The sequence below is a fragment of the Cheilinus undulatus genome, linkage group 10 (assembly GCF_018320785.1).
Source record: "Cheilinus undulatus linkage group 10, ASM1832078v1, whole genome shotgun sequence".
Classification (NCBI taxonomy): domain Eukaryota; kingdom Metazoa; phylum Chordata; class Actinopteri; order Labriformes; family Labridae; genus Cheilinus; species Cheilinus undulatus.
The window spans coordinates 3,662,414-3,677,032 of NC_054874.1; the positions used below are offsets into that span (position 1 = coordinate 3,662,414).

General features: G+C 41.2%; 1 protein-coding gene across 3 annotated transcripts in view; it reads left to right on the plus strand.

The window, feature by feature from the left end:
* The window catches only part of LOC121516328 (ecto-NOX disulfide-thiol exchanger 2-like), a 115,783-nt gene that overhangs the window by 48,177 nt on the left and 52,987 nt on the right, over window positions 1-14,619 (plus strand). For all 3 annotated transcript variants that reach the window (XM_041797553.1, XM_041797551.1, XM_041797554.1), the window contains exon 3: window positions 12,282-12,413. In XM_041797553.1, coding sequence (XP_041653487.1) covers window positions 12,282-12,413 — 132 coding nt within the window. The remainder of the gene's footprint in view (window positions 1-12,281; window positions 12,414-14,619) is intronic.

Consider the following 14,619-nt stretch of genomic DNA (forward strand, 5'->3'; position numbering starts at 1 on the left):
TTAGTTAATGGGATGCACAAGACATTCTCCCTGGTGGACAGTCTGACTCATGTGAGACTGTACCCAGAGACTTTCAAATGGAATTCACTTTGTGTTTGATAGAGATCCCTTCTATCAAAATGATGGCAATGAAAAACCCATATTAAGAAGGAAACTTGTTGTGCTCAATAAGGTATGTAAAGTTATAATTTTCATCCATTTAATTAAAGTTCTACTTCAGTACATTTTTATACAGCTTATACCAACTATTCAAGGAAAGTAGAGTTTCTATTAGCTTGGAAATCCTTCCTTAACCTTGACAGTTAAAAATTGTTTGACTGCAGCTCTTTAGGTCAACTCAGTGCCTTGTATTTCTGAGCTTTTAGCCACGTCTCTTTGCCTTTTTCGGTGACTTTAATGTATTCGCCATGGAAATAATTAACATGTAAATACCAATAAAAAAAGCTTTTATACATCATGTGCTTTGCCTTCAGCACTGTATGTAAGAACCTTTGTCCAAATGGACTTAAATAACTTTGTGGCACTTACCTTCTTCTTGTCTAGAGCTTTGCTAGCGTTGTACTTACACTTAAATGTACGTCATGATATTGTAACACTGTAAAAACGCACTACCAGCAACTTTATTGATTATCAAAATGATTAACATAGGAAAAGTTATTTTATTTCATCCTTATTCTGTGAACATTTGGTGGTTGTCTTTCCTTTATGTTTGAAGAATAATCATCTTTTTGTGAAGCCTATTTGGTCAGTTGCATATACATTTATTGACCACTTTTTTAGGTACACCTGTTCGATTGCGGGCAGGTGTAGCACTGTTGCCTCACAGCAAGAAGGTCCCTGGTTCTCTTCCCAGTCAGGGCCTTTCTGTGTGGAGTTTGTTTGTTCTCCCCGTGGACATGTGGGTTTGTCTCCGGGTACTCCAGCTTCCTCCCACCACCAAAGACATGCTCATTAGGTTAATTTGTGACTCTAAATTGGCCGTAGGTGTGAATGTGAGCGTGTCTCGTTGTCTGTCTCTATATGTTCCCCAACGGGATGAGCGGTATAGAAAATGGATGGACCTGTTCAGTTGCTTGTCAAAATGACTTGCTGGAGCATGCAAATGGGGAAGAAAAGGGATTTAAGTAACTCTGAATGTGGCACGGTTGTTGGTGCCAGATGGGCTTGTTGGGGTTTTTCAGAAACTGCTGATCTACTGGGATTTTCATGCACAACCATCTCTAGGGTTCACAGAGAATGGTCTGGAAAAAAGGAAACTATCAAGTGAGTGGCAGTTGAAACTGAGGCTACAATTCACACAGGCTCACCAAGATTAGACAACAGAAGATTGGAATAACTTTGCCTGGTCTGATGAGTCTAGATTTCAGCTGTTATATTCAGATGGTAGGGTCAGAGTTTGGCCATAAACATCATGAAAGCATGGGTCCATCCTGCCTGGTTTTAACACTTTGGGCCTCTTAGTACCAATTGAGCATGGTTTAAACACAGCCTACCTGAGTAATGGTGCTGACCATGTCCATGCCTTTATGAACACAGTTCCATCCTCTGATGGCTACTTCCAGCAGGATAATGCACCGTGTCACAAAGCTCAAATCATCTTGAAGTGGTTTCTTGAATATGTCAATGCGATCACTGTACTCCGACAGCCTCCACAGACTACGGGCACCTGGCCCCTACTGGATGCCTGGGACCTGGTGGGTTCCGAGGATACTCGGAAAGATGGGGCATGGGCCTGGCGCAGGACAGGGTGATGGCTTCAGGAAAACCGGCACAGTACAGGACCAAGGTTGACACAGCAAAGTGCAAATGCAGCATTCACATCTGGTAAAGTTTGGAAAGGGAAGATTTGAAGGGCCGACTTTCAGCAGTGATGAGTTGTAGAACTTTTATGTAATTTTACAAACTTAAGGTTGTGCTCTTAAGATTAAGGGCCTGAATTAACCATGTGATTCTACATTTCAGATTGTACTGTGGATGAGTAAATGTGATATGTGGATGACAGTACGCCTCGTCAATGGTTTAGAGGTTATTCTGTGGACATGGAAAATTTAAAAGACTTTAAAAAGCAGCTTTAGTCTCAGCCTTTGATTGTGTCTGTTTGCTTTAGGACCCCTCCAGCTGATTGTTCACCATGACCATCAAAGATGTTTCCTCTCCTAGCCCTGCATCAGAAACAAGTATGAGCACTTCCAGCTCTGTTGTTCTTTCCCACAAACAACAGAGAGTGACGCTCCTTGGGCTTTTTTCTCAGGCCTGGGTCTCTTGTTCTGACAGTTTAAACTTCAAAGCAGAGAGAAAGCAGATTTAAAGAAGCTCTACAGCTTCTTTTTCCTCCTGTATGGTGTCGAGTCGTCCTTCAGGCATCAATACATTTTCACTTTGAGTCTCTTGTTCCAGACAAGACTCCGGCTGTGTTGTGACTACTTGTTAAACAGAAAACTCCTAACAGGCTGCAAACTTGACAGAAGCTGCTGGGATAATACAGAGTCCTGAAAACATAAAGGAGAATATACTGAGCTGGTAAACTGTTCTCTGTTCCAGGAGCGATCGTCGTGACTTAAATCAGATTCTAATTTTCTCCTCAGACCGTATCAGAAGCCAAATTAAGGTGTTATTAAACGCTCCATTTTCTATCTGCCATCGTCTTTGCTCTAACCTGCTGATGTCCTTTACAGAGCCTGATATCATCTTTGATTTCTTTAAGTCTTAAGGATTTTCTGTACTTTAAAGATGAGTCGGTGACTTTCCCTCTTATTTATGTCAAAGCAAAGAACACATTTGAACTTGTTAGAAAAGCTCTGATGGTGCTGATTTTGCTAAAGCTAATTTCAGCCAGATCTGTGTTAGCTGATCAAAGCAAAATAAAGTTGTATCGATCAGTGATTTTACAGTAAAAGCTCACATGTTTGAGCTTAGCTCATGCTGGTGTAGCAGTTTGTTTTACACTCTTTTATTACATAAATTATTTTACTCATGTCCTGCAGGACTCAAAGCATGGTTTCATCTTTCCTTTTTCACTTTAAATGATGAAAATCTCTATTGCAGCGCTCCTCTGTAGACTGAAGGTCTGGTAACTGAGTGTGTTTCCTCCCATCTGTTCCTCAGTGTGCATTAGATCGCATCCTCACAAGCATTTACTGACATGACAGCTCTGCCATTATAAAATATACTTTCTGTGCTTCTCCCTCCACTGTTGCTCATCTCCCATCTCCTCTACGGTGGATTAGAAGCACATTCAAATGAGAAGCCATTCCTTCTGCAGTAATGAGATCTGTACATGTAATGTGGGATAGGTGAAATGAAACACACATCGCTAACACTGCTTGATGTTCAGAAGCATATTTCCACTCATGCTGTTTCATCAAGCCCTTCACCGGTTCATTGAATTAATCAGACAGAAAGTGACATGAATTTTATATTTGTAATGCTTCATTTATTTATCAGGCTTGTCCATTTGATAAACCTACAGATGTGTGGATGTATCTGCATCCTAAATGTGTGCTTTCCCATCTGTTTCATCCTCCTCCCACAGTGAAACACGGGACAATAATCAGCTTCTTTATAATCGCTCAGATCTTCACTGTTGTCAGTGTGGACAGAAGGATGTCAGACTATCTCTAAACTTTATTAGATTAACTTTCTGTGTCTTGGAACTCATCATTTTCCCAGATTAGTAGCAGCTGTTTTTGTTGCATCATTAAGATTAATGCTGTAATCAGTGTTCTCATGCATCCTGTCAGTCATGTGGGGTTCTCCTGCTGGTAAATGTCAGACGTGCTTTGTGTGAATGTTATTTTTCTTTAATGGTAATTACATTAGGGATGCTTCAGAGCAGGGGTCGGCAATCTTAGGCATGCAGGTACTTGACAAATGGCACACTTGCAATACGTCTGAAAACTGACTTTGGAAATATTTTAATGCCTTTTAATTCACTTTTTTTATTCACCTTCTGACAATTCATTCCCCGACCATTTTGAATGCATCCTGTTATGACCCACCCTGCCCCGCCTTGTACTTCACAAAGTGCAGTTCAGAAATAAACAAACCATGCTCACCAGAGCAAAATTTCAAACTACAAGGTGCAGGCCAAACTGTTTTGGACATGTACAATACATGGGCATCTTTTATTGGAAAGCTGGCAATGTTTTCAAGTGACGTTGCTGCCAACACTTTCCGCAATTTCAGACACCTAAAGCAGCTGTCCAGTGCAGCATAAGCACCGCTGAAATATGCAACTCAAGTTGGAGTTTTAACAAGATTCCAGGAATTTCAGCTGTATGGACCCATGTTTGCTTTCTGAATCAAACCTGATTGGTTCACTGGACATGAACTGGATTCATCAGTGTTGGGCTGGCTGGATACACAGGACATGACACTGTAGCTGATTGAGCTGAAAGCTTCAACACTGTGGGTGACAAAGTTTGCAGAGCTACGGAAACAGCTGGAAAGCACAGCGGTGCATGATTACGGGGCGTGCATCTTCACCTGCTGGACATCTCTGCAAGAGAAGTTTGGCTGCCTTAAGAGCATTGCTCTGGCCTTGCTGACGGGGTTTGGCTCAACATCCCACTGTGAGCAGGTATTCTCACACATGAAGAGCATACTCAACCCCTCCTGCAACCATTCGACAAAAGACCACTCAGAAGCATGTGTGCATCTTAAAGAATGACCCCCAGATATCGGAGCTCAGCAAAGGAAAGCCATGCCAGGGATCACACTGGTAGGCTTCTGTTGAAATGTGCAGCATAAAACCTGTTGAATAAGGTGATTTTTTCTGGCTTATATTTTCAAATGTCAGATGCTAATGTTTTCAAAAAGGTGGCAGGATTTCGTTTTGTGCTCACAGATCTGTTTGTTACACTTTATTCACCTCTTCTGACATATTTTGCCATCATTACAAGTTGTAAATGAGGGCTAAGTTGAAAAGCAGTATGCAATGTTACCTGCCTAATTTGTAAACTCATAAGGAAAAAGGGAACGTTTTCAGTTTATTGCTGTTTAACGGGATTCAAAATCCAACTCAGATGATATAAGTATTGTTGCATTTATACCGTATATAGTGCTGATCTCAATTTTGACTTCAACTTATTACCAGCAATGATTATTTATTGCTAGTAAACAAGGTTCATCTTCAACTCAGCTAAATAATTTTCCTAAGAATAGCACATTGACATAAAGTGTGAAAATAATTGCTGATTTCCAAGAAGGTTGTAATGCTGATCAAGTTGTCGATATTAACTTTGATGTGGATATTTTCACAAGCATGGCCTGTAGTGCTTTTTCTGTTTGGAACACTACCTATGGTTTCAATGCCCCGCTAAGGGAGAAGAGGGGAATGCTGCTGGGTCAAATGGACCTTGCATGTAATGATCAACATCAGCAGATTGAGTTAGCCCAGTTGAAATTTGCTGATGGCCATGCCAAAGAGGAATCCATATGTGAACACGATCCAGAATACCACCATCTTCTCTGGGCTAATGCTCATTTAAAATGGAAAACTGTTCTGTGGTCAGATGGATCAAAATTTCTTTATTTTTTTTGGAAACCACGGATGCAGTGTCTACAAAGGAGAGGGACCATCTATAATGTTCTCCTGGCTCAGTTCTAAAGCCTGCATCTCTGATGGTATGGGGTTGCATCAGTGCCTATGGCGTAGGCAGCTCTAACATCTGGAAAGGAACTATCAATGCTGACAGTAGAGAGAGCTTTTAGAGCAACATTCTCCCATCCAGACAACATCTCTGTCAGGGAAGGTATGTGGTTTAGCAAGACGATGCTAAACCACATACTACATCCATCACAACAGCATGGCTTCACAGGAAAGGAGGAGTCTGCAGAAGTGGCCAGTCTGCAATTCAGACCTTTCACCAATAGAAAATATTTGTAGCATCATTAAAGAACCCAACAAAGAGGAACCTGGACTGTTAAGAAGGTAGAATTCTACATCAGACAAGAATGGGACAACATTCCTGTCCCAGTACTTCAGCAACAGGTCTCTTCACATCCTTGACTCTTACAGATTGCTGTTAAACGAAGAGGGGATGCTATATAATAGTGGCCCTGTCCCAACTTTTTGTGTCTCTGCCATCAGGTTCAGAATGAGATAATATTTTTCATCAACATCTGTTAAGTTGTTAATCTTCTTTTGAATAAAATTAAAATTCAGTTTTAAATAAAGATGCGGGATGTTTGATGGCAGTTTTAGTGGTCGTTGAATATGATGGGAGCATCTGTGCTGCAGTTTTATTGATTGCTTTGCTCTGATTGCTCCTTTTCTTTATTCTTCCATCCCTCTTCACTCCTTGATATCACTATAATCTGTTTTCTGTCACCTCCCTTTGCCTGCTTGATAAAGAGGGTGAAGAGTCATGCTCCTGCCTAGAAAACCGATGTTCCTTCTTGACAACAAACACAAGTGCCTATGCTCCTGTTGTATAGAAGTAACTCTGTGTTTACTATTTCACAGATCTGCCCAGGGAAGTCCTCAGTGAGCTGGGGTCCACTGGGCGTCTGCTTCTTTTTCTCCAGTATTTCCAGTAAAAGGCTTTTAATGATAATGAAAGCAGTTGTCATGAGCAGGGGATTTGTGGTTGTGCTGCTCTTGGTGTGCTCTGGTTTCACCAGCCTTTGCTTCAGAGCTGAGACTAATCATGAAATATGTTGGAAATAGGTTTCATCTGCATTTGGCATTTGAAAGCCATTGCTGGATCATTTTCAGGGAGATTTAACAGGCGTTTAGTGGGTGGTGATAGGAAATTGTCATGATGGAACAGCTTTAAATTATTTGGTTTATTATGGCAGAAATATCTTTACCCTGTCTCAGTTTCTACTTTGTCAGCATGAGAGGATAGATTGTCTTTTTTAGTTCTTCTTTTTCAACTGTATGTTTACTGATATTTACTGATATATACTGATATTTTACTGTCTTCTGTCTAGTCCTTAAGATTTATCCATCCAAGATATACCTGTGTGCATTTATGGAGCTCAGTGAAAGTTCAGTCAGGAAGGCTGTTTCTACTCATTCATTAGTCACCACTCATTTCTATTTTTCCCTTCTCTCTTTGTGCTCTGGTCATCAGCTGATTATGGGTATTCACTCTATTAACTACACACCTAATCAGATTCTGCCACAACCTGGTTCGGCCAATCATCATGCACCTGTCATATTATAAATCTGTCTTCATAGTCAGCTGGTCGTCTCAGTGTGGACGCTGCAACCCTCCTCCACCCCAGCTACCCCCATTCAGTCACTCAGCGTCTAGTCCAGATCCTCACCAGGCTTCTGTTCATCTTATCCTACATACCACTAGTGTCTAGACACTCATTACTCCTTCATGAAGGCATCACGCTGGAGTATAATCGCCAAAGACTTTGCACATTTCTCTTTCTTTAGATTTGTAAAATAAATTACTGTTAAACTTGCATTAAACCTCTCCAGATTGAGCTGCGTGTTCCTTGACTTAACTGACTGTGCTGAATTTGATTATGCAGAGACTAGGATGTCGCCTCTAAATATAGATGCATTGAATCAATCTGCTGCTATGGATTTATATTCGGGGGGGAAGGTAAGGACTGTGAACAATCATGTTCTAGTAAGGTTTCTCAATAGATCATTGCTTGAATAGACATTTTCAGTTGCATGGAGCAGGATTTGATACAGGTGAATGAAAGGTCAAACATATGAGTGTGGAAATCTGATTGGACCGCTGTAGGTGTTTGATTTAGTTTGCCTTTGTAGTATTTTGTCAGTGTTTCATCACATCTGTAGGGGATTAGGTGGAGACTAGTTTTTCTAATCCCATTTCAGAGGCCATGGTTTGAATTGATAACGTCCATTTCACCTGTAAGACACCAAGGAAAAATGGATTTGCTCCCGGACATTTAATTGTCATGGATTTATGTGCAGTGGTCTTTTGGGACTCAGTGCTAAGACCACATTTGGATGCAGTATAAAATACAGATAAGGTGCCATGGTGCTTAAAGTCTTTGTGCATCAACCTCAGCTAACACCTGAGGTAGTTCAGAACACCTGAGGTTGTTTCTTCTCATGTACCATGTCTTGGAAAGTAACCCACACGTGCAGATCAGTGGGTTGCTTTTAAAGTGTTTGCAGGTATGTTTGCCTGACATGCGTAAACGTGTGTTCTTGGGCATATTGAAGGACATCCATCCATCTAAATAAATCTCCTTTACATACATGGTGCAGGGTCACTGAAGCCAAACCCAGCTGTTAGTGAGTGAAAGGCAATGCGAACCCTAGACTGGTTGTCAGTCAATCATGAGTCTTAGAGACAAACAGTCACATTACCTACAGTCACCGGTAGAATTTATGCCATGGAGTAGATTTTTGCAACTGGTCATCATTGATTTAAATGCATACACTTTGTTGGAGTGCACACATGTGGCATGACCCATGCTGTCGTTAGCATTTCAGAGTGATCTATAATAGACAACAGCTCTGTCTGAGTCCAGTCATCAGCATGTTTTGCTCTAGCATTAACAACAGCCAGGTAACAAACCAAATGACCCTCACTCAGCTGTCCCCCACTTTGCAGAGCATTTCTGGAGAAGCAGGGGGTGGTAGTACCTGAATAAGAATTTAAATGTGTTAGAATATCATTACCATAAAGGGCAAATAACAAAAATACAGCATTATAAATCTTAAGCTATATTCCCCAGACCTGCTGCAGCAATAGAAAGGCCCCGTCCCGATGATGGGGGAAGGGGGGCATCTTTGGGTTTTGTTGGCAAGACTATGTGTCTAATTCTGTCATACTCAGGGCCGCAAAGATGGGAAGGGTCAGCTGCCTGATACATTGATTACAGGCACCTGGCTGCTTTCCTGGGCCTGTTACAGCTCACGGCATACTGGATGCCTGGGACCCAATGGGCTGGTCCAGACACTGGGGGCGACCATGTGCATCATAGAGGGGGCAGCCAGGAGGATACCTGGAGAGATAAGATGAGGCATGGGTTTGGTGTAAGCCTGCAGGATGGCCATCAGGAGGCCAGAGCAGAACAGGACCAAACGGCATATCCTCCCCTACCTGACCTTATGTGACCTGTTCAGCATACTTTGATAATTCATTACAGATGGTTAAAATAATTACCCTCAAATAGTGTTTTTATGGCTATTCTCCACTTCCCCTCACCTTGTGGTGACTTTTTTTAATCAGCATTTTTCCTAGATGACCCTGAAGCTGCCCTTTGGACCAGTCTCCCTGCCTTGTCCAAAAATGCACATGCACAGAGATATACAGACCTGCATTCAGGAGAAGATGAAGGTCAAAAAAACACTCCTGCTCTCAAAGAGATGTTGTGCATCCAGTGCTTATCCAAGCATGTGAACAGTCCACACATCCCTGCAGATGGAAAATGACCAATCTCTTCAATAACCCTCACAATGTATTGTTGTTGTTTGATACCTAGCTTTTTGCTATAATGACTATTATCAGGTCTCTTTGATAATTTAGTCCTGAAATATTCAAAGTGGCTTCCTACATCACTTGTTTGTCTCATCAGCATCACACCCCTGTATTAAAATCAACCTTTTTCTCCTCCTACTGCCTTGGCACCTGTCATCTTTAAGCTGCCTGTTGTATTCACTCTCCAGCAGCTGTAGTAAACCTGTAGTTAGCTGTTAAAACCATGTGCATTTATGGCTAAATAGCCCCCAGCGCCTCTCCGCCTGCTGTTGGAGCTTACGACCAATGGGCCTGAAAATGACCTAATTTTCTATCTGCCTCCTGGGGGAGCTTTTAGAGGAGCTAAAAACTGGTCACAGATGCAGAAAATGAGTATTAGGAAAGGCTTGAACCTCAGTGTATTAGAAAAGCACTAACCTAAAGTAGGGCTAGGCGATATGGCCTAAATTTGGCCTGCTGAGGTGTGCCAAGCTGCTACTGACACCACATTTCCTGATGTGGGTGTGGGGTAAACTGTCCTCCATTAATGAGGTTGTGTATGCTAACAAGGCTTTGAATTCAGCAGCATTATCACAGCAACACAGACTCTGGAGGTTTTATCAGGCCTTTCTGTGACAGCGACGGCCAACAGCTCTGAAATTACCCACTCAGAGAGGGAGGCTAAGAGTCAAATATCATTATTACTCTGCCAGCTGTGTCTGAACACCAGGAATACTGGTGTAGCTGCTGTTTTGCAGGTGTTAGCCCACACAGAGCTCAGTGTTAGCTCTGCCACACACCCTGTGAGGTGTGAAGTGTGTGCAGGGTGCAGCAGTGTGTTATTATGAACGATATTGCTTTGGCATGAGGAAAGAAGAGGGCAGCTCGGCTCAGCCGGCAGTCACAGCCGTTTACAGGTGTGTCACAGAGAAAGAGGTCGAGAATTAAAGAGCGTTTAGAGCTGTGAAATAGTCTGCAGACGACAAGAATGAGCTGCTGCAGGATTTATGATGCATTCATGTTGACTTTACTGCGGGGGGTTCTATTATGGGATCATAATGTGTTTGCTTTTTCTGCAACATTTAGCAGGAAACCATGAGTCTGCAGCCGTGCAGTAGATATGTTGTGTGTGTTCTTTTGTCTTAAGTTAGATATTTCTCCAAGGTTTAGCAGCAGAGCGCCTGGAAATTGTCTGATAGCATCAGGATTTGTTCCTCCTGCCATGGTAATCTAGTTTTACGCTGCATTATTCTCTAACTTTGGCTTCTGTTCTTTCTTTGCAGAACTCATTGGTGTTCATTTCATGTACGAACACGAACCCAGATCTATTTCGTAACATAGTGTTTTTGTGTGAGCCAGAGTCTAAACATATGTGACAGATTTCTCAGTCACACTGCAGCGTTTTCAGTCAGCAGGTCACTCGAGACGGGAAATGTCAAAAGGCCAGACTGTCAGTTATTTGTGCAGAAACGTAACAGCAATGTCAGGGAGAATAGAGTCGAAATGACAGTGTTGTTTAAATCATTGTGGTGTCAGAGTGGCTGCAGGGTCACACTGGTCCCTTGGCTATCCTCCTCCTCACACTTTGCCTTTAAAATAGTCTGAAACTTATCTAAGAGACACTTGAAACACTTCTCAGAATACACAGCAAATTCACAGTCAACAAACTTAGATTCTAAATTATGTTGTCAGTGCTTGCATGGTACATTCACATCCATTTAGTGCAGTGGTTCTCAACCTTTTCAGCCTGCTACCCCAGAAATAAAGGTGCCAGAGACCGGGGATCACCAATGTACCTGAGTGTGGTTGAACACAGCAATGCATATTCAAGAATAGACACGTGCAGACAAGGCCGTGCATGAGGGAGAATAAATAGGAGAGCATTCTGGGCCCAGTCAAACTGGAGGCCCATGGAGGTCAGCAAAATCATAGTCCATTGTAAAGTTAAGCTGTGGTATCTATATTTTATATAACTTGAAAAATAACCACTCTTATCAAAGAAAAAAATATCTTTTAAATGTAAATTCCTTTTGTTAAAAACAGAGTTAAAATGGTTTAAGAATGCTAAAATTGGTTAATAATGGCAAATTATGTTGGAAAAGGTGGTGAAATTGGATTTTGACAGTAGCAGAAATGGGTTAGAAGTGGCTAAAATTAGATATAAGTGGTGAAAAGTAAGCCAAAAACGGCAAAAAATGGTTTAAGTGGCAAAAATGGGCGCAAGTAGTGGTTAAAGGGGATTAAAATGTGGTTGGATTGGCATTAAATTGGCAAACCTGTTTAGACATTCGATGAAATGGGATGAAAAAACGATATAAACTGTACATAATGGGTATGTGACACAGAAAAATAGGCAGAAACTGGCAAAAATGGGCGTTTTAAATAGTTAAATGTGGGTACAAGTGGAAAAAATGGGTGTTAAAAAGTGGTTTATAACGGCAATAATCGGTCAACAGAGGCAACAGTAGGTGTTAAGGGGGAAAGAATAGATTAAGAAGTGGCAAGAACAGGCAGAACAAAGTGGCAGAAATGCTTTAAAAGGGACAAAAATTGGTTTAAAGTGGCAAAAATGTGTTAAAATTAGCAAAATATTTGGGAAAACGTGATGAAATGGGTTAAAATTTCGCAAAATTGGGGTGAAGTGGCAAAAGTGTAACTTGAAGAAAATCCTTAGTTTTTAGGGCATCTGGAGACCCCCTCTCAGTGTTTTGCGACCCCCAAGGAGGTTCCAACTCCAGTGTTGAGAACCACTGATTTAAGGAACTGTGCATTGATGTTGTTATATTCTTTAACATTTAAACCAGTTTCCCACCTCTATCACTGAGTCATTACACTCCTTAAAATCCCTTTTTCTTTGTTTTGTTTTTTTTTCTGCAGAAGGGATCCATAATATTTCGATGGACTCTAACTCAATGACAATGCCCATGTCGGACCCCAGTGTCTGGGCCACAGCCATAAACAATCTGGGGATGCCACCGATGGGAATGACTGGACAGCAGCTCATGCCAGGTAACACACTGACTACTGATCAGCACACAACACATAACCCTGAATGACAGATTTGTTGGTGTTGCAAGTATATTCCAGTATTCAGCTGTCTAAAATACCATCAGACAGTGGAAAGAGGTTCTTCATGTCAAACTGGGGCCAAAACTGACCAGGCACATCATTTAATGTTGTGCAGGGGAGCTTCCAGAAAGTATCATTTTCCTTTAAGACAATTCCAAACCACTGAGTACAGCCAGGCGTACGCTGTGCAAATTTAATCAGATTCAACCGAGAATTTTGAGTCGCATGACTCACTTGGAAGTTGCACTAACTTTCATACTTTGATACTTTGGTTGTAAACTCCTGTTGCGAGAGCAGAACCACAAGCAGAATCCTCAACTTTGGGGTATTTTTTCCTTAGTAAATCATTCAGTCTTTGTTTGTATAGCACATATTCAGAAATGTCTATCTCAAGTAGAGCTGCACAGTCAGTTGAATTTTAATCCAGTCATGATGTTGGCAATCCCATGACCGGAACACTTAGGGCCAGATCTACTAAAGGTTTGCATGTATAAAAACGTGTGCAAACTCATTGCACACACAAAAAAAAGTACAAACTGGTTTACTAACAGTGCGCGCTAAGGGTTGCAGCTTTCAAAGGTGCAAAATAGCACGGTTGCATCCTGTTAGTACATTTGCCTCTATGAATATGCAATGTGGGGCGTTTACACGCAATTATGCGTTTACTGGGAGGAGAAAATATAAATATATTATTTTAGCGCACACGATTTATCAAACCTGAAAGCAATTTGGCTCACAGAAACTGCGTCTATATTCAACACGCCCTGAAGGGAGGTGCAAACAGTTTGTAAGCGTAATTGCACAAACATGGCTGCGGTTATTGTGTCAAGAAGGAGACATCAAAATGATGAAAGAAGACGCAGAGAACACATTTTTCACCGTCGTGTGAACATTTTTGGAATGACTGAGGAAACAGTCATTAAAATATATCGCCTATCCAGCCTTGCCATTTTAGAGCTGTTAGAGAAACTCAGATTTGGAGCCAGCCATAAGAAGGAGTCACACAATACCTGCAATGACAAAACTCCTTGCAAGTTTATATTTTTTTGCATCTGGGTCATTCCAGCATACGGTAGCTATTACAGCTGAGATCTCCCAATCCCGTTTTTCTGATGTTCTGTGTGAAGTTGTAACACTTAACTTTTCTCAAGCTAGCATTAAACACACACAAGGGGGCGCTTTTAAGGAACATAAAAAACCTTTTAAAGTAAAGAATATATTCAAAATGCAATAAACAACAATTCTGAACAAATATAATCAATAAATCTCTCAAGAGAACATAAAGAGTTTAAAGCGCTTCCTATTTAACACCTCCACAGAATATAAGCATACGTCGTGCGTAAACTTAAATGAAAAGTAGGTCACAACAAAATTAAAGATTTTATCTCAGTCTTTATAATTTCATAATAAACTAAAAGTCCAAATCTAACAAAAACAGCAACCTCGTCCTTATCCGAGCACTTTTAAGTGTCTTTTAAGTCTTTTTTAAATGTCTATGACTCACGTAAACGCAAACACAAAAGTCTATAATCCACTGGTCTCCTCAGAAAAAAAAAAACAATAAATCCACACAGCAAAAAACACCCAAAACACCCAAATCCAGGAAGCAGAATCTAACAGGGAAAACTTTTTTTCTTCTCCCCGACTCCCTGAGGGCTTCTTTGCTGTAGCTCATTTAAGTGTTTATTGGCTTCATCCATTAACTCCTCTCATTCTGTAGGGTCAAATTTCATTTTGCGTGTTCGGCTCTCATGCTGCAAACCATGAAACACTCAAAAACCTCGTTTAAATAGGCGTGTCTCCAACACGTTTGGACCTATTGTCATTTGCGCATTCAGTCTTACTAAATCACCTGCAAACCGCAGTGCAACCCCAAACGCAAAATTCTAGATTGCACATGCAAATCAGTACACACAAATTGGGATCTTAGTAGATCTGGCCCTTAGTGTTTAATGCTCTGACCATAAAAAAGCAGGAAGAGGAGAGGGACAAGAGAAACAACAAAACACCAAATGAAAGACAAATTTATGGTAGTTTTGGCCAGAAACTTACATTTTGTAGAAACTTTGCTCAAACTTTATTGATGATGGTAACAGTGTGAAAAATTAGCAGTACCCACTATGATTGATAGGAGACAGCAGTCAGA